We start from the raw sequence: 22,625 nt of genomic DNA on the forward strand, positions 1-22,625 counted from the left end.
CATCTTCTTCACTGACCAAGGGTTTCTTCCGTCGATGAGCACATGAGGGGTGATGTCTCGGTCCACGAGTCTTGTCACAGGTACGATGCCTCCGTCCCAAGTGTCGGCCAGTTGGCCTGGATGGCTTGGATGGTCTTCGTTCGTCGCTTGAGTGGCTACTCGATGCGTCAGATTCAATTAAACTTCAATGATGCATCGTGGGATACGTACTTGAGCAATTGTGCGGTCGCTTGCGGATACATCGTTAATCTCGGGTGTGCTTTCTTTGTCATCTTCGGCAGGTCATGCGCGCTTCTGGCTCACCGAGAGCAATAAGAGGAACGCTTCTGACATGATGGAACAGATTTTATATGAAGATGCGACGCTGGTGTTGCGTTGGAGCAGAAAAAAGAGTCGCGAAGTGAGAGACGTGAAGTGAGGGACGCGAGAGAGCAAACGCTCGCTGACCAGGCAGCGGACCGCGCGCCTTCCTTCACTTCACGTGCAAACGGACTCGACTCGTTTCTAACCAGAGTTCATGTGTTTGCGTGCCATGTTACTGCCTAATTGGATGAGTGGCTCGCTCGCGCTCACTCACTAAGTGGTAATCTCTCGTTCAACTCTTTGGGTTTTGGATACTTAATGTATTTTCTTATTGCTCCCCTAGTTCATATAACTCAAGGAAACCTAGTAGCTGGTATAGTGGAGTCAGTCTGTGGACCGATCCGGAGTACTCAGTCTTGGGTTATATTTTTTGTCAAATTGCGTCTGTTCGATTCCGAGTTTTGACTATGTTAACTTCTTATCTTATCCCTTTTTTGGCTAAATATATCATAGATAAGGTTTGTGTGGTCTCCTACGCCGCATCGAAGTGTAATTATGTGACGAAGACGCGAGCCTTGGTCGCGAATTTTGCGCGTTTCTGGCATGGCAGAAACATCGCCTGTCCGATGTGCACCACCTTGGGAGCAGCACATGGGAAACACGATGAAGCGATGGAAGTCAAGGAAATAGGTATACGATATCATGCGTTCAAATATTGAGGGAGCAAATCGAATTTGACAAGGGGTGGTCGACACCATCCAGAAAACACCTATAGCGAATCTATCGTAATCGGTAGAAATATTTAAGTGCGCTCAGCCTTCCTCAATCATACATATCTCACAATGTCTAGAATTATACATCCACTCGTACAGCTCGCCTTACAGCCTACTGCCTGCTCTTCGCAAGCTCGCTTTGCGCCGCGCTCGTCGGACCACCCTTGACCCTCTCCCCACCTGTGATATTCTTCTCTCCCTCTGTGATATCATGCAAAGCCTCGCTCGTGATCGGCTCACCAAAGTGCTTCTGCGCCTGCGCAGTTGGGCCCCTCCTAACCGGGTCATCCTGTCCCGTAATCTGCTTCTCCTTCTCCGTGATCTTAGAGATTGTCTCGCTGTCTAGGATACCGGGTCCATGGTTGCCACGTGTTGAGCCAGATGCGCTGTTGCTTGTTGTCGCACCAGTTGCGTTACTCGCATTCGAAGAGGGCGATGCATTGTTATTCCTTGTTCCACCCGTTGCGGATAGGATCGACTGCGCAATGGAGGTCGGACCTCTAGATACGGGGCCTTCACGCTGAGTGATCTTGCGCTCACCCATTGTGATGTCGTGGACGACGTCCCTGGTGAGCGGCTGGTTGGCATGCTTCTGTGCTTGTGCTGTTGGGCCGCCTGGGACGGGCTCGTCATGATTTGTGAGCTCCTTCTCTGATATAGTGATGCGCGAGATGAAGTCTGAGTCGACTGTTGCGGCCATTGTGCGCGCAGTAGAGACGAACGTGCGGTTGTCATAGATTCTGAAAGAAATTGGTGCAGCGGAGCGCGAGGCGTTGCTCAGCCTGGTGGCGCGGAAGATGCTTGTGGCCATCTTGATGAAGAGATCTGGATTGGTAGAGATGATGTTCTATAAATGGTAGGTTTGATGAAGATGGGTGACAGCCTCGGAGTAATTAAGTTTGAAAGTGAGTGCTTAATTGGGACGAAGTAGTACTTTTAAGGTGGAGGAGTGCTGATATGGCGACCATCCCTTTTTATCACTGACGGGTATGCCACGTACGATCTCTCGATGGCAGCTTCAAACGCGATGCTTGACGCGCTTCATCCATGATGATGGTGGAGACAGTGATGTCAACGAATTGAAAGGCTAGATCAGATCATGCTAGTACCAGAACGGCTAGGCACCAGCGACTATCGCGACCTCCTACATCTTACAACAGCCTCCTAGACACCGCGCTTGTGTTTCGGCGGACTCCATTCTAGGCACAAATTATAATCACGTCACATGAGGCTCTATATGGTCTTCGGGTAAGTCTCCGAAATGTTCGGAGGCCATCATTTCGGAGTTTCACGGACTTAAGCTAAGAGCTCCGCTGGCATCATCGTGCCAGTGTGTCTACATTTAGTCTCACTTGAGGGTTAGTCGACAAACATGGACGTAGTGTAAACGCCGATGTGTGATTGCTAAAGAGGGGGGGCGAGGCATTGCCGGGTAGGGAGTATAAAGGCAGGCGCGTTTCGATCAAAACCCGCCCAGCAACGACAACACGAACCTCACGAACACACGTGACCACAGTAAGACCGTCAGACTAGAGTATTTCAACATCCAACTCAATCAGACCTGGCGTCAACCATGGCTTTCCCCGCACCACCCAAACCCACTTCAGTCCTCGGCCGCCACCGCATCCTTTCCCCCACCGCCGGCGCTCGCGTCTCGCCCCTCTGCCTTGGAGCTATGAACTTTGGTGACGCCTGGAAATCCGCCCTCGGAGAATGCACCAAAGACACCGCCTTCGCCATGCTCGACTATTTCTACAGCCAGGGCGGCAACTTCATCGACACGGCGGTCAACTATCAGTTCGGCGAGAGCGAGCAGTGGCTCGGCGAGTGGATGGAAGCACGCGGGCGGCGTGACGAGATGGTCATCGCGACGAAGTTCACTGGAGGCCAATATCCGCATCTGGGGGACAAGGTGATCCAGAGCAATTTCAGCGGGAACGGGAGTAAGAACATACACACGAGTGTCAAGAGGAGTTTGAAGAACTTGCGAACTGACTACATCGATCTTGTAAAGTTTCCCTTACCTGAATTGGAGAAAGGGGTGTCGTTTGCTGACGCAGATACAAGTACTACGTCCACCTCTACGACCACACAACCTCCGTCCCAGAACTCATGCACACCCTCAATACCCTCGTCTCTCAGCGCCTGGTCCTCTACCTTGGCATCAGCGACACCCCCGCCTGGCTCGTCGTCAAGTGTAACGACTACGCGCGCCAGCACGGTCTGCGCCCCTTCAGCGTATACCAGGGCCGCTGGGGCGCCGGCTGCCGCGACCTCGAGCGCGAGGTCATCCCCATGTGTCTCTCGGAGGGCATGGCCATTGCACCCTGGGGCGTGCTCGGAGGAGGCTCCTTTAAAAAGGCCGAGGACAAGGAGAAGGAAGGCACGCGCGCGCTGCCGGTAGGGTCGAAGTCGCGCGACGAGCAGGTCCGCAGCGTGCTGGAGAAGGTGGCGGAGAAGAAAGGAACGGGGGCGACGAGCGTGGCGCTTGCATACGTCTTGCACAAGGCGCCCTACGTGTTCCCCATCATCGGCGGGCGCAAGGTGGACTACCTAAGCCAGAACATCGAGGCGCTCAAGCTGCAGCTGGACGCCGAGGACATGGCGACGATCGACGCGGCGTACGGCTTCGAGATCGGCTTCCCGCATGACTTCCTCAGCGGCGGGAACAACATGGTGCTCGGGCCGGAGCACAATGCGTTCAACGGGCGGGGAGGATATTTCGATTACCCCGAGGGCGTGAAGCCAACGCGACCGCACGAGGGGCCGCTGGACAGGCAGGTAGCGAGCTTGCCATTCGCGCAGGCGAAGGCCAAGAAGGAAGGCGAAGAGAATTTCTGAGGCGTGGACGGTCGGAAAAGACGGTTGCGACGTGCGACGTGCTCGCTTTTGTGGAGGCGTTACGAACGTCCACGGATGCCGATGCAAATGTAGTGTATCCTATTAGCAAGTTCAGAATGCCATTCTACTGCAGAGAAAGGACGAAATTTCTCGCCAAAACGCAAGGGATCCAGTAACCTGTCATATCATCAGATTGTCGGCAGTTGACCCTGGGATTATTTGAGCTACGGTACGTAACTAGAATCGGGATATGCTACATTATCTCTGGTGTTAGTGGTATTGACAACTCCTCACGCATCGCCTTTGCCGAGGCCTCAAACCATCAATCATCGATTCACGACCCATTCTCGTATTTCGTAACAAACGCTAAATCCACTACCCTGCCACACCTCACGGATTCTGCAACGACTGCCCGGCCAGCCACGCCGAAAACTCCCTCGGATTCCTCGTCTGCATAAACACGGTCCCGGGCCCCGTGAACTTGCACACCAGCCCCTCGCCCGCCGTGACGTTCGATATGATGCCGCCCGACGCCACGCGCTCGAGCACGTACTTGCAGTTCCACGCCACGAGGTGGTGGTTGTCGATGTAGTATTTTTCGTCTTTTTGGAGCTGCGTCACTTGTTAGCAAGCACACCCCAAGTTCCCATTTCCAAGAGAAAGATGGACAAGGAGAAGACGTACATCCTTCCTTATAATCGCGCCAAAGCTGGTTACCCATAGAATCCCTTGTCCGCTGATCTTGTACACGAACAAGCCCTCGCCGGAGAAAATCGCCTTCCCGAGCCCCTGCGATTTGTATTCCGTCACGATGCCCTGCGTGCACGCGAGAAAGGCGTCTTTGCCGACGGACCACTGCTCGTGGCCGGCGAGCTTGATGATGGTGATGTCGCCGATGGAGGGCGGCGCGAGGAGCAGCTCGCCGGGCCCCGTGTAGGAGGACTTGCTCATGTCGCCGCCGACGAGGGCTTTCTTGAGGGAGAACTTGATGTTGCCTTTGAGGGTTATGGTCGGGGACATGGCGATCATGGCGCCTGGTATCACATGTTAGGGTATGCTCTCAATGCAGCCCTCCGGAAAGAAGCTATGTTGGTAGACATACCAGGCTTCGCAGTAAACGGCGCCCCAATTGCCAGCTGCACCGTCAAAATGGTGTTTGTATCCCTGTGGCTAACCCGATAGCTCCCGCCATTGAACGTGCCCACATCGTCTGTCTGCGTGCTCCCCGCGCCCGTGAACTGCGGCTGGCTGGGCATCTGCTGTACCTGCACCTGCGGCTGCTTTTCCTGCTGCTGGACATACTGCTGGCTCATCTGCTGCGGCGGCATGCCCGGATGCGGGCTCGGGCTTGGTGCACCATAGGGGGTCTGTTGTGGTGCGCCGCCAGGTGGGGGGTAGTGTTGTTGTTGCTGCTGCTGTGCGTGGTGGTCGGGCGGCGGGGAGAAGTGTTGTTGTTGCGCAGGTGGGGGCGGATAGTGCTGCTGCTGCTGCTGTTGCTGCTGCGCGGGGGGCGACGAGGGCGGCGGGGGGTAGGATTGGCCGCCTGGAGGTGGCGCGAAGTACTGCTGTGACTGGTCTAGGGGGCGTCAGGATGGAGTCGCATCAGAGGTATGGGCCGAGCGAGGTACACACCTGGTGGGGCGCCGTAGCCTCCCTTCTCGGGCGGTGCTGGGATGCTGTCAGCTCCTCTGCTTCCTACGTACACATGCGCATGGGATCCCCACTCACGCGGATAGTAATTCCCACCCGGCGGCGGGCTGCCTTGGAAACCCGACATGCTCAATCGGTAGTGTTGCGTCTCGCTGATGCCCTGCCAGAGGGTCGCGCGTGGTGCAAGGAACGGCGGGCACGCGATGAAGACACGCTAGAAGGCGAATAAAGAACGGGAGGTCAGAAAAGCGCTCCCACGCGCCGTCCCAGTGTCCCTCTAAGTATGGCTCCCCACGCGCGCGCATGTGCAGCTACTCCGCCTCGCTGCTGCCCAGCGCAGTGTTAGCGGGGTCTACTAAGCGCCGCGAGTGCCCCTCGCCTGCAGCCCGCCCAATCAGAACCCGCCCGCGGCCTCGTATTGCATCTAGCTGCGCGGCACAGGAGACGCCCGCGGTGCGAGCTTCTGGGCGCGAGGTGCTGGACATGTTGGACGACTTGGCGCGAGTGCAGGTGTTCTGCAGACGTTGGAATAAGCGTGAGGGACGGCCGGGCATGGCGTCCGACGTGATGCGGGGCTCAGGGTGCATATCCATTCTAGCGTACCCCGTCGACGGCCAATTTGCCCGGCACCTCTCCGCGTCCCATGCTTACATCTCGGGCAGCTTACCCATGCCTCGTCCTCATCCTCAACGTATCAGGCGCTGTCAGCTCGGGCGCCCTGGGCCTGCCGACGGGCGACTTGGCCATGAAGAGTCTACACCACAGCGGCTAATGCATGGCCTTGGGTTCGAACTTTGCGGCCTGGAAATGTCGAAACAAGACCATTGACGCCAGCTTCAGAGCTTGGCCCAATCCTACCGGGTCGGCACGTCGAAGACTCCACATTTGGTCAGCAGTACTGGTAGAATCAGTCAGATCGGAGAAGAGTTAGTCAAGTCGGAGAAGAATTAGTGACATCGGAGAAGTATTTGCTCACGCCGGCGAGGAACTCACTTCTATGCCGTATAAAGACGGAAGCCCGTCAACCCTCGATCATCCCCAACTTATCTCCATTACCCCGGGTCCTTCACCATGGCAGACCTCCGCACCGCCCTCCCAGCAACATGCGACGTCCTGGTCCCCACCCCAGACACAAAAGTAGATGAGCTCCTTCCCAACCGCTGGTCTCGCACCCTCATCTCCGCCCCCCATGCCATCGTAATCCCAACCACCATACCGGACATCGTCGCCACAATCAAATACGCTACTTCCCATGACCTAAAGCTCATTCCCAGCGGAGGTGCCAGAGGCTTCTTCGTGCCCATCACCCACGACGTCATCTACCTCGACCTCCGCCACTTCTCTTCTTTTCAACTCAACGAGGAGAAGAGGGAAGTCACTTTCGGCGGTGGCTGTATCTCTGGCCCACTACTGAAAGGTCTTGCGGAGAAAGGGTGGTACACTGGAACACCGAGCGGGAATGGTGTCGGCATGACGGGCGCTCTACTGGGCGGTCTGAATCATCCGCTTGTGGGGCTACATGGGATGGGTCGGGATATGGTAAAGAGCTTCACCATTGTGCCGTTTAGCATGCCTTATGGGGGAGAACTTGGGGCTGTGACTGTGACTCGAGACTCTGAGAACGAGGAGAAAAAACTGTTCGATGTATTGAGGGGCGCGGGCCATGGGATGGGTGTTGTGGTCAGCGCGACGATGGAGGCGCATCCGCTTGCAGGCCTGGAGCTGGAAGGGCGTGACAAGGTGTGGCAGCGTACGCTGGCCTTCCCGCCCAACGCCATCGACGCCGCAGGCGATGCGTATTTGGCTCTCCACACCCACGCCCCGCCCAATTTGAGCTTTTTCATTGGCTTCATGCGCGCGCCACCGAATGCCCCCCGTCCCGGAGCGCCTGTCATCCTCCTCGCTGTATCTTTCTTTGGACCTGTTGCAACAGCAGAGATAGCCACATCCATCACCTTCTCCGACGCCGTGCTTTCGAAAACCGTAAACGCCACCACGACACTGACACCGTTCGGCGACATCCACAACGCGCTCGATCCACTCAATGCTCCCGGCGGGTATAAAGAGCTCCACGGCGCGTCCGTCAAGTCTATCCGCGCGTCCAGCCTGACCCGCGCCTTCGCATCGTTCCTGTCTTACACTGACGGCAGGCCCGAGCTGTTTGGAACCGCGGTCATTTTCCCAGCATCGAACACCGCGAAGTCCGAGTCTCTAGCTGCGAAAGAAGACTTCTACAACCCGCGCGATCGCGGAATATTTGTGCAGGTCAAGACTTCGTGCCCGGCTGCCGACGACAAAGACGAGGCTGATGCGTTTGCTAAGTCCGTACATGAGATCGCGCGGGAGGAAGATAGGAAAGCTGGAAGAAGGGACTGGGGTTTTGCGAATAACATGGTTGAGGGCATGGACCTGAAGGACGTGTATACCCCCGAGCAAATCGGCGAAATCGCCCGAGTGGCCAGTTTCTGGAATAAGGGCGGCGTGGGGTGGTGTCCGACCGCGGCGGCGTGGCGGTGGTACACGTGGAGTAGGGAGAACGGCGGGAAGCCCGGGACAATTCTGCAGGCTTTGGTGGATGAGGTGGGTCCGTGAGGATTGACAATTTCGCGTGTGTCGGAGAGAAGGTACAATAGTAGTACGATGAGGTGCCCAAGGAAAAATACTTGAAACGGTACTTCATGTTGATGAGCATAGCATCGTATGTGTGCCAGGTAGCCGCCTCGACTTCGCCGTTCAAGCGCTCTGCAACCTCGAGCTTGCCCGCGCAGGCGAACACTAATGGTTCATCGCCAAGGAGATGGTACAATTCATCGCGATACGATAAGATTAGTGGGGCATCGAGCTTGTCGCCATTGTGATCAATATAATTCGGCCATGTAAAGTGCACGTGCCGCTATTTGCCAACCCCATACCTTCGATCCGCCACATTTGTGTTTTAGCAACAACAGACGTTCTCCAGGTGGAAGGACTTTAGCAAGTAGTACGTTTGCTGTGCTGCGACAGCGATCTCAGGTGTGATTTGTTGATGACGCAAGAGATTGTCTGGTGGCTAAACGCTGATTTCTGCATATGAGCATGAGATCGGATCGTCTTGAACTAGGTTGTAAGACAATATGTGAATCTGCAAATCCTTGGGTGATCAGTTCTATCCGCGTGAGAAGGCTGCGATGAGTGGCAAAGCGAGCACAATAGTCGATGCCTGGCTTGCTGTGATGGTAGCCGGTGACTGTGTCGAAATGGAAGTCTCTTCAAGGAAGATGGGTATGCCGTGGTCGTATTTAAAAGTCGCAGTGGCGCTTTGTTTCGGTTTCAGAGGACTGGTTATATAGACAGGGTCGTTGCCAAACAGATACTAGGGTGTCGAAGAACTTGGGCGAGGGACTGGAGGATAGTGCCAATGGTTCGCGGACGGGTGAGTGTACACATGAGACATTGTTTCCTACTTCGGTGCATATTTGGTACTATAATGAGCCTACCCTGAAAGTGAGTGAAACTCGGTTATACGAATCTTGAAGACAACTCACACGTGCGGTGGTATCCCCAAGCTCAAGCTGGATGAGCCCTGGGTGTAGCTTAAGGATTGTAGTGAAGCGAGTATCGACTTTGCTTGTCGATCTAGGACCTAAACCTAGGCACTTGAGATGTTGCGAAGGAACAACCATGATATTGACCTATTCTCTCTGTGTCCAAAGTAGTGTCAGCAATCTCGAATTTAGGTCCAGGAAGCCAGTGTACGGGGCAAGGGAGCCTGGACGGTTGTGTTGTTGCACGCGGTGAGGCCGGAGCGCGCTAGCACCGCGCTCACCTGACTCCGCGTGCTCTCCCCGCTCCTAGAAGGAATGGTCTGAAACAGGACGCGATTCATGGCGTCATAACCGGCAATGCTCAACACTCGACCCTCAACACTTCCCTCATTTCGCATCGTGCCCACCCGGCAATCCACAGTAGTGTACTATAATCCTCACATCTTTCGCAGGGAGCAGGCGAAACGAAGTCCGTTTTGCCAAGTCAAGATGGCTGCACTTGAAAACCGCACTGCAGACCAAAATCTCGCGCTGGATGATGCCATACTGGATGTACAGCTCGAGAATATGCCGATGACGGAAAGCTGCGATGTTGTCCGGTACGCGCTGCCACTGTAGACTCTTTGACGAGTGCTTTGCCATGTAGATCTGCTGACTTGCATGCAGCCGCAAGATCCGCACTTTCCTCGACTCAGGCGAGATGAAAGTTGGCGAATTCCAAGATGCTATCAATGTCACTGGCAATGCGTACTCACGCTTCATGGGTCAGAATGGCCCATACAAGGGAATGGGGAGCTCAGTATACGACGCGGCATGGGTCTTCTTCAAGAAGCGGGAGATGAAGGGGATCAAGATGCCTAAGAAGACTGCAGCAAGTATGGGAGGTGCATCGAGTAGTAGTGTGCCTAGTGTCGAGAGTATTGTGTTGGATTTTGAGAGAGAAGAGAAGGTTCCCATATTCGGTATGAACCCGCGCAGAGTCTCCCCGCGCCCTATCCTAATGGAACTACAGATACATGCGACGACATCAGGCGCAAGATCAACGCGCATCTCAAGCTCCCAGGCGTGACGCAAGCATCCTTCCTGCACAACGTCGGGGCGCAATACCACCCTGCGCGTCGTGTACAATCCAGCCAGCTGAGCGCTTTCCGTTCCAAGAAGGGACCGTTTGCTGGCAACACCTCGGTGATGTTTTATGGCGCGTACGTGTACTTTGAGAAGCTGAGGATCAAACAGAACAAGCCAAAAGGGAAGAAACGCGAGGAGATGGAAAGGCTACATGGTCCATATGGCGGTATTGATCACGATAGGCCCAGGCGCAGCTATTTAGCATTAGCAGGCTCATCTGTGACCGAGGATCAGTACGGAAGGGTCCATATCTCTGGACCAAGGGAAAGTGGTGTGTTTCCGCGTCGTTGATTGGGTTCGCAGTGAATTGATATGTATATGTACAGGTTGGACATGTGCATTGGTGTATTCAAGCTTCCAGTATTCACAAAACTCTGAGATATCGTCCGTACGCCATAACGCCGTGCCGTGTGATGCAATCCAATGAGGCGGCCTTGTTGATGTTATATGGATGCGGCAGCCTCGACCGCGCCGGCAGCCTTGAACGAGGTCGGATTTGTGACGACGATCTCGACGGGGTATTTCCAAGTCATAAACTTTGCCCATCCTGTTCATAATCAGCCATCACGTTCTGTCCACTTCTCCTTCAGGCCTCCAGGTGATGCGGATGAGTCTGGACCAGACTTGGTGCTTCTTTCGTTTCCAGTCGTGCACTCACCCCAGTATGCAGCTTTCCGCCCGAAGTACTTCCCCACGTAGGGAACCAGCACCATAGTCAACAGCAACTCAATTTGTTGCAGCGACTCCCTCCATTCTCGCTCCGCATCCGACACGTATTCGTCATCATCGACCGAGGAGCCGGTGGTGGAGGAGGGCAGCGAGTTGACCTCGTCACCGGAATCGCTAGGCGGCGGCTCGAAGAAACTCTGACTGTTCGACAGGGACATGGCGGCGGTTGCAGGCGATCGGCAGGGCGGATACGGGCTATCGTGTAAGCATTGGCAGGGGTGTCGAGCTGCTGGTGATGGAAGTTGCGGGCGGCTTCTCGGTTGCGCTGCCATCGCATTGCGTCGGTGGCAGCGCAGCCAATCAGCAGCCGAATCCACCTGAGTCACGGCTTAGGTAAGTATGACTCCGTCCACCGATGCGCTGCGGCAAAAAGAACATCCCACCCCACGGCGGTGTGTGCACTCCACTACAACGTCCGACACGACTACAGAACGCAGCTACCACGACAAGGAATCCAGCTTTCACTGCTGCAGACGTCTCCGCAACCGCAATCATGGCTGATGTACGTCACGAGCCTGCCCCGCGCACCCTCGAATTCTCCACTTCACACATCAACCCCACGAACACCTCTCCCGCATTAAGCGCACGCTTTGCGACTGCTGCAAGCGACACAAACGCCCAGAGCGCAGCTGACACGCCCCATCAGGTAGAATCCGCCGAGCGGAAACCCCGCAAATCCGTTGCTTTCGAAAACAACACCACCATCGTCGACAGCGACGGCCAGGTCACAGAATCCGCCGCCATGAACGGTGACAAGGAGAGCGCAGCGTCGCACACCGCGGGTACGTCTCTCAAACGTGACGATTCCGCGAACAACGATGCTGACGCACACATGGCAGGCGAGGACAAGGCAGTCGACGAGGTGACCGACATGTTCGCCGGCCTCAACAAAAAGAAGAAGAAGAAGCCCAAGACCGAGACCGAGGGTGACGACGCCGAGGACGTGCTTTCTGGCCTCAAGAAGAAGAAGAAGAGCAAGAAGCCCAAGGCGGACACGGACGACTTCGAGGCACAGCTCGCGGCCAAGGTGGGCGACGAGAAGGAGGAGGACAAAGAGGAGCCCGAAGAAGAGCAGATCGAAGAGGGCGACATGATGAAGGGCACCGGCATCTGGGCGCACGACCAGACCAAGGAGATCCCCTACAATATGCTGCTCAACCGCTTCTTCACCCTGCTGCACTCGCAGCACCCCGACCTCGCCTCGTCGGGCTCAAAGAGCTACAAGATCCCGCCCCCGCAGTGTCTGCGCGAAGGCAACAAGAAGACCATCTTCGCCAACATCAGCGAGATCTGCAAGCGCATGAAGCGTACAGACGAGCACGGTATGTATCTCCTCTCTCTCTCTTCCTCTTCGCGACCATTTCTGACATGTTCTTAGTCACACAATTCTTGTTCGCTGAATTGGGTACCTCCGGTTCCGTCGACGGTTCGCGCCGCCTTGTCATCAAGGGTCGCTTCCAGCAGAAGCAAATCGAGAACGTTCTCCGTCGCTACATCGTCGAATACGTCTCCTGCAAGACGTGCCGCTCGCCCGACTCCGACCTCACGAAGGGAGAGAACCGTCTCTACTTCGTCACCTGCAACTCGTGCGGTTCGCGACGATCCGTTTCGGCCATCAAGACTGGTTTCTCGGCCCAGGTCGGCAAGCGAAGGAGACAGCAGGGTTAGATGGTTGGCTGATGTTTTTGGGCATTTCCGTGTTTTGTTTCTGGGGCTCGATTGGCTGGCCAGGTTACATTCGGGGGTGCTATCATGCGAACGTGCTCAATGTGTGACGTGGATTTGGGCTTAGGGTTTTCCTGGGAGACGATAAAATGGGCATAACAGCCACTGGTTGGGTTCATTAGGAGGCACATGCTGTTTTCATGTACCTACAGCAAGCACGAAAAATAGAAACGCGTTGACGTGGCAATAGTTCCTTTCTTCTGCGGGTTTCGTGATTGGGTGCTCAGCTTTATAATACCAAGAACGCTGATTTGTGTCCAATCACTATAGAAACTCCACGCATTATGAAGTCAAACAGATCTTTGCGCCTTTGACTAGAGCACCACATTACTACCAAAACAATCGGCACATACAATTTAGGCGCTGGCGAAGCAAGCAACAAGCCGAAAACGTAAAAGCTCACCGCCGATGGAGGTAATGTTCAGCACCTAAGTTTTACGTAGCCATGAGAACCATCGCGAACAAACAAGCATATACAGGTACAGGAAGGCGCGCCAGCAGGTCCTTGTCGTTCTCGGTGTAGGACGGGTCTTGCGCGAGTATAGTGATCTGCTCCTGCAGCGGCTTTCCCAGCTCCTCGTAGAGACGGGAGAGCTCTTTGGCGATCGAACCAACCGCGATGTGCTGCATCATAGAGTCGGGGCTCCGGCGTAAGCTGCCATGGCCAATGCATATGATATTGGTGATCTGCGCGGCGTTCGAAAGGACCATCTTGCGCAGGCTCCGGAACACGTATTTCTGCTCGACACTGTCATCCCACAGCGCCATAATCTGTGCGAGACGCGTGACGACGTGATCTATGTCGTAGTCCTTTATTTCTCGCGCGTCAGTGAAGTGGATATACGCAGCGAAGTTGGAGCGTTCGTCTACTCTTACAACTTGTCATGTACAGTTATTTCCCCCGGTCCGATGCAGCTTCCCATCATACCGGATTCACTTGTTCGATATGAAGTAATTTAACTCTCGAGGTCTGTAAGCGGAGAAACATCAATGCATCCTCATCATGGCGCTAGAGAAGAGATCTCGTATCTTCCTAAGCTCTCAAACTACAGGAAGATGCTAACATCCACTCATCAGGTTGTAGACGCCTGTGTTCAATCAAAGGTGAATGCAGCCAACGAAGTGCGTAATTCCAGACATACTCACTAAGATACCTGAGTCACTTGATGTTGAATTATGTTCATTAAACAGCCACAAACAGCGCAGCCACAGCGTCAGATGATCATTCTGGCCTCGCCCTTCAGTCTTTGAAAGGCTGAGAGACATGAACTAGCTTTAGCCTCACCGTGAACAAGTATTCACGAGCCTGATCTTCGTGGATGGGTCCAAGGTCCGAATGCATTGGGAGGTTGGTACTTTCCAGATGGGATATGTATCCGTACCGGCGAGAATAACAGCAGCAACAAGAAACGCCTAGTTTGCGATATTTCATGTGTATCAAGTCTTCCCACTCGTACAAACACATGAACTGCTCCCTAGTATTGATATGAGGAAGACCGCCGTGTTTCTACAGCATTACACCTTGAGTATCGCAAATGAAAATCAGACCACCCCTCCATATACAATCGCAATTCGCTCGCCGGCCAGTTAAAGCTATCGTCGTTGCTCCGCTAATAGGCTGTGTGGCTTAGGTAGAGGATCTAGCCACGTTCAAGATGCCAGGATAAGAGGTGGCCGAATGTCTTGCAACATCATTCAGACTTATGTGACTGGGGTTGGGGCAGGAAGCCGGAAGACTACGCGTTTCCGAAACTCCCTTTTCAAGGCAGCCCCACGTTTTACAGTATTTGCAGTCGTCAATGCAGTCCCACTCAACTTTAAAACAACCGCTCCGACGCATTCGAGCACCAGGACCATTTAAGGCTCTGGCGCTTCTTTGAGTGTAATCAGGGACTCGGATGTCCATGATTATCCGGAGATGTCTAGGTTCGAGAATCCGCACTTGCCCATGGCCAAGTTCCCGAGAAACCGCAGACCTTCATACCCCAGCGCATTGCGCTCACAAAGGAATTGGTCCGCTGCACATAGTAGGGACTGATGGGAGCGAACAGTGCAGTGCTGACGGGCACGAGAGTGGAGGCCTTTGGTGTTGGCACCTGGAAGGGACCCGACGCGACTTCACCTTGAAAGCACAGTCGAATGACAAGAGGGCATCGTTCCGTCATAGATCGGTCGCTACTCGGGAATCGTTCGGACTCGAAGTTGATCTTGTACAGTGTCTCTACTGTCGTAATCAAGCAAAGAAATGATATAGACTGAGAGCACTTACAGAGATTGAGTTGCGAAACCTTATCTTTTTGCATAGTACTAAAGCCCTAGCACATTTACCCTTGGTAGCAAAACTACCTGAGGGTTGTTGAAAGCCTGAAAATATCGTCAGTTGTCTATTACGCGGCATGCGGGATGTCGGCCGCGGCGAACGGTAAACCTCTAGGCGTATATTTCATAGCTCTGGAACCTTGAATAGATCAACTTCGTTGTATCACTTCAACTTCTACAGTAACGACTGAGCTGCTACGTAGCTTACGAAAAGTCAGGCCAGGAGAAAGGAACATGGCTTGAAAAGGGATCCGCGCTTGCTTGAACATGACGTATCCTTAGTTCCCTCTGCAATGACTCTCCCCTTCACGTGGACAAAGCATATGTACCTTGCCCTCTCCATCCCTCCAGTACCGGTATCGAAGGGAATAGAGCCCAGGGCATCGTGTATCCAACCATCACCATCATCACATTCACGACCATGACACAACACACCACGCAATCCAAACCATGCACCAGACGAGAAATGCCATTGAAAACCCAGGGTATCGCTCATATGAAATCCAGTCCAGCTCAAGCCCACAAAACGCAATGCCACGCTATGAAATGACCTACAAAGCCCTCACACTGCCCACGTCCCCGTTGACGAAGCCCGCGCCGCCATTAGGCACAGTGTCGCTGTTGAGCGCCGCGTCCTTCGCCTCGCGCTTCTCATGCTCATGCGGGGAATCAAAGCGCCACCTCTTCTTCTTCGCGCCTTTCTCTTTATACCTTTCCAGCGCAACGGGCGCAGTCTCAGCTCGCGGAACATCAGGCCCAGCCTCCACCTCTACGTCCCCATCCGCAGGCTTCACAGGCTGCGTCCGTGCCTTGCTGAGTCCCTCCTCCCTCGCCTTCTCCCGCTCCGCCTGCATACTCTTCCTCTCCTTCCTCGGCACGGGCGTGCCATCCTTCATCTTCGGCTGCCCCAGCAGCGCCGCCTGGATCCCGCTCCGCGTGTGTTTCCTCTCCTCGCGAATCTGCGGCTGCAACATCTTCCACTGCGTGCTCACCTGCTTCTCAACGTCCCATCTCTTGGCCTTTTCCGCTCTCCGCTCCTCAGCACGCTGCTTTGTAGCACCCGCTTTTGACGCCCGGTCGGATGCATGTGCGAGCCCAGCGACTTCCTTGCGGCCCTGCAGAATGCGCGCGCGCCGGATGAAGTGCGTGGGCTGGTATTTCTTGAGATATTCCTCGTCGCAGCCCTTGAGAAGATATGCGCCAGGCCCAACAAGCGCACATACATCCTTGAGGATAAACCCACCAAACCCAATCCCCAGCCCCCGGGCGAATCCCATCGCGCCGCCCTCCTTCGCGCCGCGGATAGGCTGCATCCAGAGCCCGCTCACGCCGTCGCGAATCCCGTACACGAGCTCGTCGCGGCCTGCGCGGATGCCTGAATGTACGCCTGTGATGCGCGGGATCCGGCGCACGGTGGTGTCGCCGTAGAGGCGGGGTGCATTGTGGAAGCCCTGCGCGAGCGCGAGGTGGATGCGCATTGGGAAGCGAAGGATGGCGCCGCCGGTTTTGCGGAGGCCGGTTTCGGCTTCGCGGGCAAACTCTACGGCGAGGATGTCGTCTGGCTCCGTTATGTTTGATAGGTACGATTCTTGCCTTTCACTGGGCTTGGGTCTGCTCGTTTGGAGGGCGCCATTCGTATCTCCGTTGGTGCATTGGGGAACAGTGTTCACGCCGTCCTTGGTAGCATGGTCTTCCGAACTCTTTGCTTCATCGTACTCTTTGTTCGCGCGGTCGAGGGTGGCCTGTTGGTGTTGCCGCTGTTTGTGGCGCTTGTGGACCTTATACTTCTTTTCGTAGTACCGCTCCCTCGTTTTTACGCTCTTTGCCATGTTGTATGGCACACCGCCCATTCCCATAGCGACCTCTCCCACCGTGTCGACGATTGCGCCCCAGATACCGGTGACCGGCTCGCCTGGACCCCCAAAGTCGTTCCACTCGTACTGCCTCAACAGCCTGAGCTCATTCCACTTGATCTTCTTCCACTCAACCAACAGCTCCGCAGCTACTGGGCACAGACGAATAGAGGTGTTCTTCAGTCGCCACGCAGCAGCATTATTTGGAAGAAGCGAGCAGCGCATGGTGCCTCCTTCGCTCAAAGGCAAGCTGCGGTGGAAGGAACGCACAGCATTGAGGGCGCCATCACCTTCTTTGTCGATACTGTCTGCGATCTTCTGCACGTTCTGCTTCGCCTCATCCGTCAAACATTGCTTTATGCCCTCAGCCAAACGTTCCGCCGTGAGCTGTTTGTAGGGAATACAATCGTGTGCTCCAGCTTTCGCTTTAGACACCATAGCCCCCCAGAACGGTTGGTCGCCGAAGAATGGCACGATCATTGTCGGTTTGGCGCATTTCAAGCCGATGGCGGTAGTGCCGGCACCGCCGTGATGCACTACTGCAGATACCTTTGGAAACAACCAATCGTGTGGGGTGTTTTCAAGCATGAAAATGTTGTCCGGTGCTGACGAGTTGTGACCGAAGCCGCCCCATCCCTTGGATACAAGGGCGCGGACACCAGCTATCTCGACGGCTTTGAAGATGAGCTTGGTGAATTCATCAGGGTCGTCGACAACGATAGATCCGAAGCCAATGTAAACCGGTGGCTCGCCCGCATCGAGGAACCTCTGGAGATCTTCCGGCGGTTTGAACGAGGATGCTAGGTCGAGGAAAACAAAACCTGCTATATCGATTTCTGGACCCCAATCCTTAGGCTTAGGAACAAGACCCGGTGACCACTACCTAAGTGTTAGCTGAGTCACCTTTGGGTTGAATGCAACGTACCATGTATGTGTAGGGCACCTTCATGCGAAACAACTGTCCTGGAGCCCAGAGCGTGCTCACCTCGTCCAGATGCAGCGTTCTGCTCCTAAAACGATTGATCAGATCACCAAGACCTTGCCAGGTCATCATCTCCACCAGCGGGTAGCTCATAAAGTTAGTGTACTTAGCATCGACATTGCTATTTTGGATGTTCGCTAGCGGGTGTGGGAACTGGACAGTTGGTGTGTAAGGGAAGCTTGGCATAGGTCAGCGGAAACGTTCTGGTATCATGGAGAACTGTGGGGCATGTAGTCTTACGTGAACATCATGTGCAGAGGCACGCCCAGCCGCTCGGCGATGTGAGGTGGTGCAAAGCTTGGTGGGTTGGCAATGATGGCGTCGCAAATGAATGGATGGGCACCACCCACTGCGCTACGATTAGATCTTGTTTTGAAAATGCCGTCTTCCGTCAACTCACTCATTTTAAGATTAGCATGGTCGTTCTCGTCATCAGTCGCATTGATGCAGGCTCGCCACATGCCTTCGAACATCTCAAACATGGCGGCTCGTCTCCTCCCAATCTCACCCTCCCTGACCGTCTCCAAATTGGGAATCAAGCCTGGGTTCTTCACCATGAAGGCCATCAGTTCGGAGGGATCTCCTCCAATGGAGAAGAACTCCAAACCAGTATCGTTCTCGATAAAGGACTTGAAAGCAGGGTGGGTGGCTATGCGAACACGGTGGCCATAGTCCTCCTTTAGGATTTTCCCTATCCGCAGAAACGGTTGGATGTCTCCACGAGAACCAATAACAATGATTACAATATTGAGGCGGACTCGTCGCTGGGGGTCCTCCATAGGATCGTCATCGGGCGCAATCTTGGCGTGGGAGACTGGGGCATGGGCGCCATTTTGGAGCTCCTCAGCACCGGCGAAATGCTTCTTCAGCCCGGCACCCAGCGTCTTCGCAAAGTATCCGCTGTTCAACGTCTCGCCAATCGACAACTTCAACCGTCCGTCTTTTCTAGAGACTTTGCCCTTCGTATGGAAATGATCGTTGCTGAACTTGAGTTTTGAGAATGGACGAGAGCTCGACGTCTTCCGGCGGTTCGTTCGTGTTCCGCTGAGCCGCCTCCCGGCTGGGTCATCCTGGTCAGAATCGCTCGACGAGTCTGAGTCGGAATCGTAGGGATCGAAGGTCAACGTTTTCGGCCTATGCATATGCAGAGTCATATCCTGCGCGGTTCCTGCCCGCTTCAGCTCTTGGTGTGTCTTCACCACAGGCTGTGGACGCTCGGTCGCGGATTTCTGCATCGACGGTCGCGAGGAGCTTTCTTCTACAGAATGCCTCGGAGGCGGCGGTGTGGCTGATCGCGGAGTGGGCAGGTGGGCGGCGTGTATCGAACCCGTCTTGTCGGGCGCTGGGCACAACGGTGCGAAGTCGGTCGCAGCAGGCACGGTGCCATGTTGCCGGCCGTTCCGCTCCACTGGCGGCGAAGGAAACTCCGGTTCGTGAAGATGGACCGCGGTGGGCAGTGGCGGCGATTGAGTTTGGCCGTAGGAAGCCATGACGGCCTCGATGCGTTGTGTAGCAAGCGATGTAGAATAGGGTCCAACTGTGGGTATCACGCAATGATGCAATGCTTTACATGCAAAAAGAATGGGACATGGGAATCAGTATGGGGAATTTCGAAATATGGCAGCAGCAGCGATGCAGAACCCAGTGGCAGACGGCGCACAGGCAAATTGTCGCGCGACGTCAACAGAGGTTCCGTCACCGACGCGCTGTCCAGTCGCCAACAGCACTTTCAGGATGGCACCCATGCCGATTCCCGCCTTAGCTCCCGCAAAACGTCCGAGCGTGGCCATGTGACGTCACCCCCAAGCAGAGCGTCGCCCGAACGACTCTCGCCATTTCCTATTCTGGATGTCCATGTCGAAGTCTTCTCGAAATAGTCTCTTGAGCGCGCGTCTGGGCACGGCGATGCGAGACGATGCTCCACCAGCGCGATCGACGGCAAGGACCGCTGACGCTTCGGCGCGTTCGAGAAGCGTGTAGCGTGCACCTCTCACGAGCCGCCTCCAACCCCAAAGAGCCTGTGGCCTGCGAGCTTCACAACGTCGGTGATCCAGCCGTACCATCCACGCGCTTGCTCGACGGCATTCAGTATCTTGACGACCCGTCGACCAAAGGCATCCACCTCTTCCCAGTCGTCGGCGTACGGCTCCCAGAGCGCCGTCTCGGTCGAACCCTCGGTCCCTTTTGTGACTAGCTTGAACTCGCCAGTGTCGTCCTGCTTGACCGTCACCTTCGGCCCAACAACGATACCGCGACCGACGATGCGCGTGTCGGCTACTAATCTTGTAGCTGCCTCCACAACGTCCTCGACCTTGCCCATGGCGCCTCCTGCAAGCAACAACTTTGCCACTGGAGGCACAATGGCCGTGTCGATGAAGTAGGGCAGGACGATGTTGACCCGGATGCCCTCCATGTGCGAGGTTGCTCTTAGAGAACGAAACAGTCCGAGAACGGCGTGCTTGCTCGTCCCGTAGAGCGGCGCTGCTGCAATCGGGGCCAAACTCGCTACGCTGCCCAGCAGTATGAGACTTCTATCTCTTCTTTGCTTGTCTGGCACTGAGTTCATGTTACAGGGCTTAGACCCGGGGTTCTTGGGCAACCAGTAATATGCTAGATGCGTCGTGTACAGCACGCCCGTGACGTTCACATCCATGGTCGCGAAATTGGGCGATTGAGGTTCGGCTGCGCTGAGGTCTCCGGGCTCCTGTAGTCTATCCTTTGCCTGGATGCCGGCATTCGCGACGACCGTGTCAATGCCACCGTGAGGACTCAACCTTACCGCCTCTTTGAAGAGGTTGACCTGGGACTGCCAGTCTGTTACATCGCAGTGAACAAAATGGGCAGCGCTCTCGCGTCCCGTCTCTTTCCGGATGGCTTTGGCAAGTGCATCGCCCTTTTCGACGTTGACGTCCCCAATGACCACCACAGCCCCGTTCGTTGCCCATCTCCGCACGAACCCTGCTCCGAAGCCGCTGGCGCCTCCAGTGACGACGATGGTTCTGTCTTTGACCCAAGTGTCCTCAAACGGGATGGAAAAGTCAAGTGGAGGTGACTGCTTTATGTAGGCGCTGAGGCCAGTGAGGCCGGTCGAACTCGTGGCCATGACGGTACGGAGGATGAGGTGTGATGCAAGCAGATGTCGTGTCTTTAAAGGCCAAACTGACTACGGCCGTATTCCAAGCCACTGTTCGCTTGCAATGGCAAGTGCGGGTCGTGCCAGTTGGAAGGAGCTCGCTCTCTGCGGAGAATGCCTCCAGTGGTGCGTCGCTTTCGAGCTGATCCGCTTTGACCCCAAATCAAGGGTGAACAACGATACACTGCGACACTTTCGTCGGATGCGTGCTCGAGTACAAAGACTTGCTCAGTCCCGACGCCGTGCTCGGGGACTAGTCAGCCGATCTGCAGGGTTTTGAGTTCCCGATCGTCGACCCCGCCAACCTAGCCCCGCCAACCCAGCCCTGCGCCTTGCGAAGCTTTTCAAAAATCTCCCTTCCAGCTCTCATTTTGTTCCAATTGCACTCCCACGGTGCCGGTCGCGCTTGCCAACCCCGCAATGGCGCATTCCAGCCCCAGCCACCTCATCGCGACGCTCTTCTACAAGTCCAACCAGCCCCACTTCTTCCCGCACCCCGACGCTTCACCACGGTCGCCTACCGATGCGCTCGCACCTGCCTCGCTCGAAGCACTGAGGGATGGCGCGGCTCCCACAGACAACCTGGACGCATACCCGCTAGAACCCCCCACGCCCGGTCCCAACCCGCTCGATCACCTCTACGGCAGCTACATTAGCCAGTCATGCCTGACCGACTTCTTTGTGCTGCTGCGCAACATAATCCCCGGCATACAGGAATCGGCTATCACATCCAGGCAACTCTCTGAAGAGAAGCTGGCGAGGGTGGTAGAGGTACGCTTTCCAGCCGCGGGCGCCGACCTGGAAACACTGCGACGCAACGAGCTGGTTAGTCGCTTTGAGCGCGAATGGAACCTCGAAATTGTCTGGCAGGCAGATACCGTGCATAGGCGGTACAAGCGCCTCGCAGTCTTCGATATGGACTCGACACTCATCCAGCAAGAAGTCATTGACCTAATCGCCGCCCTCATCGGTGTCGAAGACCAGGTCTCTGCTATTACTGCAGCGGCTATGAACGGCGAGCTGGACTTTGAGGCAAGTCTGCGGGCAAGGTGCAAGCTGCTCAAGGGAGTGCCGAGCAGTGTGTGGGAGACGCTGAAGCTGTGCATCACACTGAATGAGGGCGTCTCGGAGCTCATTACTGCGCTGAAGCGCTTGGGCTTCAAGACTGCAGTCCTTAGTGGAGGCTTCACGCCGTTGACCGGGTGGATGGGACAGAAGCTGGGCCTGGACTATGCATTCGCAAACCATCTAGTCGTCTCCGATGACGGAAAGGAACTCACTGGCGAGTTGACCGGCGAAATCGTCCACGCGGAGAAGAAGCGCCAGCACGTCCTAGAGATTGCTGAGAAAGAGGGCATACTGCTGGATCAGGTTGTCTGTATCGGGGACGGCGCCAATGATCTCCCTATGATGGGTGTCGCGGGCTTGGGTGTCGCGTTCCACGCGAAGCCCAAGGTGCAAATGCAGGCTCCAGCACGGCTCAACTCGAAGAGCATGCTGGATGTTCTGTACCTCTTTGGCATATCGAAGGAAGAGCAGGAGATCCTGTTGGATAACACGCAGCTAGCTTAATATTCTGTACCGTCTTGCTCCTACCAGCTGGCCCACCCTCAACAAGAAGACGAAAGTCTCAAGCGGAAGGTCGAGGAGCTTGACGATACAAAC

At 55.3% G+C, this 22,625-nt stretch overlaps 10 protein-coding genes across 10 annotated transcripts; 5 read left to right on the forward strand and 5 right to left on the reverse strand.

The window, feature by feature from the left end:
- Nucleotides 1-1,146: 1,146 nt before the first annotated feature.
- Nucleotides 1,147-2,152, reverse strand: CC84DRAFT_785711 (uncharacterized protein). The gene has a single exon (XM_018187376.1). It carries the CDS (start codon nt 1,885-1,887, stop codon nt 1,189-1,191), a length of 699 nt encoding a protein of 232 aa, XP_018036895.1. The 5' UTR covers nt 1,888-2,152; the 3' UTR covers nt 1,147-1,188.
- Nucleotides 2,153-2,261: 109 nt separating this feature from the next.
- On the forward strand, nt 2,262-3,981 carry CC84DRAFT_1120565 (Aldo/keto reductase). Its single transcript, XM_018175579.1, has 2 exons — nt 2,262-3,084; nt 3,144-3,981. The coding sequence occupies exons 1-2, from the start codon at nt 2,650-2,652 to the stop codon at nt 3,915-3,917; spliced, it is 1,209 nt and encodes a 402-aa protein (XP_018036896.1). The 5' UTR covers nt 2,262-2,649; the 3' UTR covers nt 3,918-3,981.
- Nucleotides 3,982-4,036: 55 nt separating this feature from the next.
- Nucleotides 4,037-5,786, reverse strand: CC84DRAFT_785967 (DUF124-domain-containing protein). Its single transcript, XM_018187377.1, has 4 exons — nt 5,550-5,786; nt 5,020-5,493; nt 4,602-4,951; nt 4,037-4,529 (listed from the first exon to the last, which is right to left on the reverse strand). Exons 1-4 carry the CDS (start codon nt 5,692-5,694, stop codon nt 4,308-4,310), a joined length of 1,191 nt encoding a protein of 396 aa, XP_018036897.1. The 5' UTR covers nt 5,695-5,786; the 3' UTR covers nt 4,037-4,307.
- Nucleotides 5,787-6,156: 370 nt separating this feature from the next.
- Nucleotides 6,157-8,335, forward strand: CC84DRAFT_1164785 (FAD-binding domain-containing protein). Its single transcript, XM_018178561.1, has one exon. It carries the CDS (start codon nt 6,639-6,641, stop codon nt 8,157-8,159), a length of 1,521 nt encoding a protein of 506 aa, XP_018036898.1. The 5' UTR covers nt 6,157-6,638; the 3' UTR covers nt 8,160-8,335.
- A 1,080-nt stretch (nt 8,336-9,415) lies between these two features.
- On the forward strand, nt 9,416-10,611 carry CC84DRAFT_1164787 (uncharacterized protein). Its single transcript, XM_018178562.1, has 3 exons — nt 9,416-9,690; nt 9,758-10,053; nt 10,104-10,611. The coding sequence occupies exons 1-3, from the start codon at nt 9,659-9,661 to the stop codon at nt 10,508-10,510; spliced, it is 735 nt and encodes a 244-aa protein (XP_018036899.1). The 5' UTR covers nt 9,416-9,658; the 3' UTR covers nt 10,511-10,611.
- Nucleotides 10,612-11,104: 493 nt separating this feature from the next.
- On the forward strand, nt 11,105-12,616 carry CC84DRAFT_1187405 (eukaryotic translation initiation factor 2 subunit beta; the record flags this gene model as incomplete). Its single annotated transcript, XM_018180929.1, has 3 exons — nt 11,105-11,120; nt 11,599-12,270; nt 12,327-12,616. 3 exons carry the CDS (start codon nt 11,105-11,107, stop codon nt 12,614-12,616), a joined length of 978 nt encoding a protein of 325 aa, XP_018036900.1.
- A 157-nt stretch (nt 12,617-12,773) lies between these two features.
- CC84DRAFT_786154 (uncharacterized protein) lies at nt 12,774-13,552 on the reverse strand. The gene has a single exon (XM_018187378.1). It carries the CDS (start codon nt 13,439-13,441, stop codon nt 13,109-13,111), a length of 333 nt encoding a protein of 110 aa, XP_018036901.1. The 5' UTR covers nt 13,442-13,552; the 3' UTR covers nt 12,774-13,108.
- A 1,991-nt stretch (nt 13,553-15,543) lies between these two features.
- On the reverse strand, nt 15,544-19,317 carry CC84DRAFT_1090519 (UDP-Glycosyltransferase/glycogen phosphorylase; the record flags this gene model as incomplete). The annotated part of the gene is made up of 5 exons (XM_018174358.1): nt 15,544-16,631; nt 16,692-17,724; nt 17,771-18,005; nt 18,074-18,176; nt 18,228-19,317. 5 exons carry the CDS (start codon nt 19,315-19,317, stop codon nt 15,544-15,546), a joined length of 3,549 nt encoding a protein of 1,182 aa, XP_018036902.1.
- Nucleotides 19,318-19,567: 250 nt separating this feature from the next.
- Nucleotides 19,568-21,155, reverse strand: CC84DRAFT_785695 (NAD(P)-binding protein). The gene has a single exon (XM_018187375.1). The coding sequence runs from the start codon at nt 20,928-20,930 to the stop codon at nt 19,818-19,820; it is 1,113 nt and encodes a 370-aa protein (XP_018036903.1). The 5' UTR covers nt 20,931-21,155; the 3' UTR covers nt 19,568-19,817.
- Nucleotides 21,156-21,380: 225 nt separating this feature from the next.
- Nucleotides 21,381-22,532, forward strand: CC84DRAFT_1187408 (phosphoserine phosphatase serb; the record flags this gene model as incomplete). The annotated part of the gene is made up of 1 exon (XM_018180930.1): nt 21,381-22,532. One exon carries the CDS (start codon nt 21,381-21,383, stop codon nt 22,530-22,532), a length of 1,152 nt encoding a protein of 383 aa, XP_018036904.1.
- Between the last annotated feature and the right edge of the window lie 93 nt (nt 22,533-22,625).

Source organism: Paraphaeosphaeria sporulosa (genome assembly GCF_001642045.1).
Source record: "Paraphaeosphaeria sporulosa strain AP3s5-JAC2a unplaced genomic scaffold CC84scaffold_5, whole genome shotgun sequence".
NCBI lineage: Eukaryota > Fungi > Ascomycota > Dothideomycetes > Pleosporales > Didymosphaeriaceae > Paraphaeosphaeria > Paraphaeosphaeria sporulosa.

Excerpts from the sequence above, each read along its gene's own strand:
- CC84DRAFT_785711 (XM_018187376.1), bottom strand. The coding sequence starts at position 1,887 with ATGGCCACAAGCATCTTCCGCGCCACCAGGCTGAGCAACGCCTCGCGC.
- CC84DRAFT_1120565 (XM_018175579.1), top strand. The coding sequence starts at position 2,650 with ATGGCTTTCCCCGCACCACCCAAACCCACTTCAGTCCTCGGCCGCCAC. Across the intron at positions 3,085-3,143 it reads GAACTGACTACATCGATCTT|TACTACGTCCACCTCTACGA; the intron begins GTAAAGTTTCCC and ends CGCAGATACAAG.
- CC84DRAFT_785967 (XM_018187377.1), bottom strand. The coding sequence starts at position 5,694 with ATGTCGGGTTTCCAAGGCAGCCCGCCGCCGGGTGGGAATTACTATCCG. Across the intron at positions 4,952-5,019 it reads GCCGTTTACTGCGAAGCCTG|GCGCCATGATCGCCATGTCC; the intron begins GTATGTCTACCA and ends ATGTGATACCAG. Across the intron at positions 4,530-4,601 it reads GCGCGATTATAAGGAAGGAT|CTCCAAAAAGACGAAAAATA; the intron begins GTACGTCTTCTC and ends CAAGTGACGCAG.
- CC84DRAFT_1164785 (XM_018178561.1), top strand. The coding sequence starts at position 6,639 with ATGGCAGACCTCCGCACCGCCCTCCCAGCAACATGCGACGTCCTGGTC.
- CC84DRAFT_1164787 (XM_018178562.1), top strand. The coding sequence starts at position 9,659 with ATGCCGATGACGGAAAGCTGCGATGTTGTCCG. Across the intron at positions 9,691-9,757 it reads GAAAGCTGCGATGTTGTCCG|CCGCAAGATCCGCACTTTCC; the intron begins GTACGCGCTGCC and ends ACTTGCATGCAG. Across the intron at positions 10,054-10,103 it reads AGAGAAGGTTCCCATATTCG|ATACATGCGACGACATCAGG; the intron begins GTATGAACCCGC and ends ATGGAACTACAG.
- CC84DRAFT_786154 (XM_018187378.1), bottom strand. The coding sequence starts at position 13,441 with ATGGCGCTGTGGGATGACAGTGTCGAGCAGAAATACGTGTTCCGGAGC.
- CC84DRAFT_785695 (XM_018187375.1), bottom strand. The coding sequence starts at position 20,930 with ATGGCCACGAGTTCGACCGGCCTCACTGGCCTCAGCGCCTACATAAAG.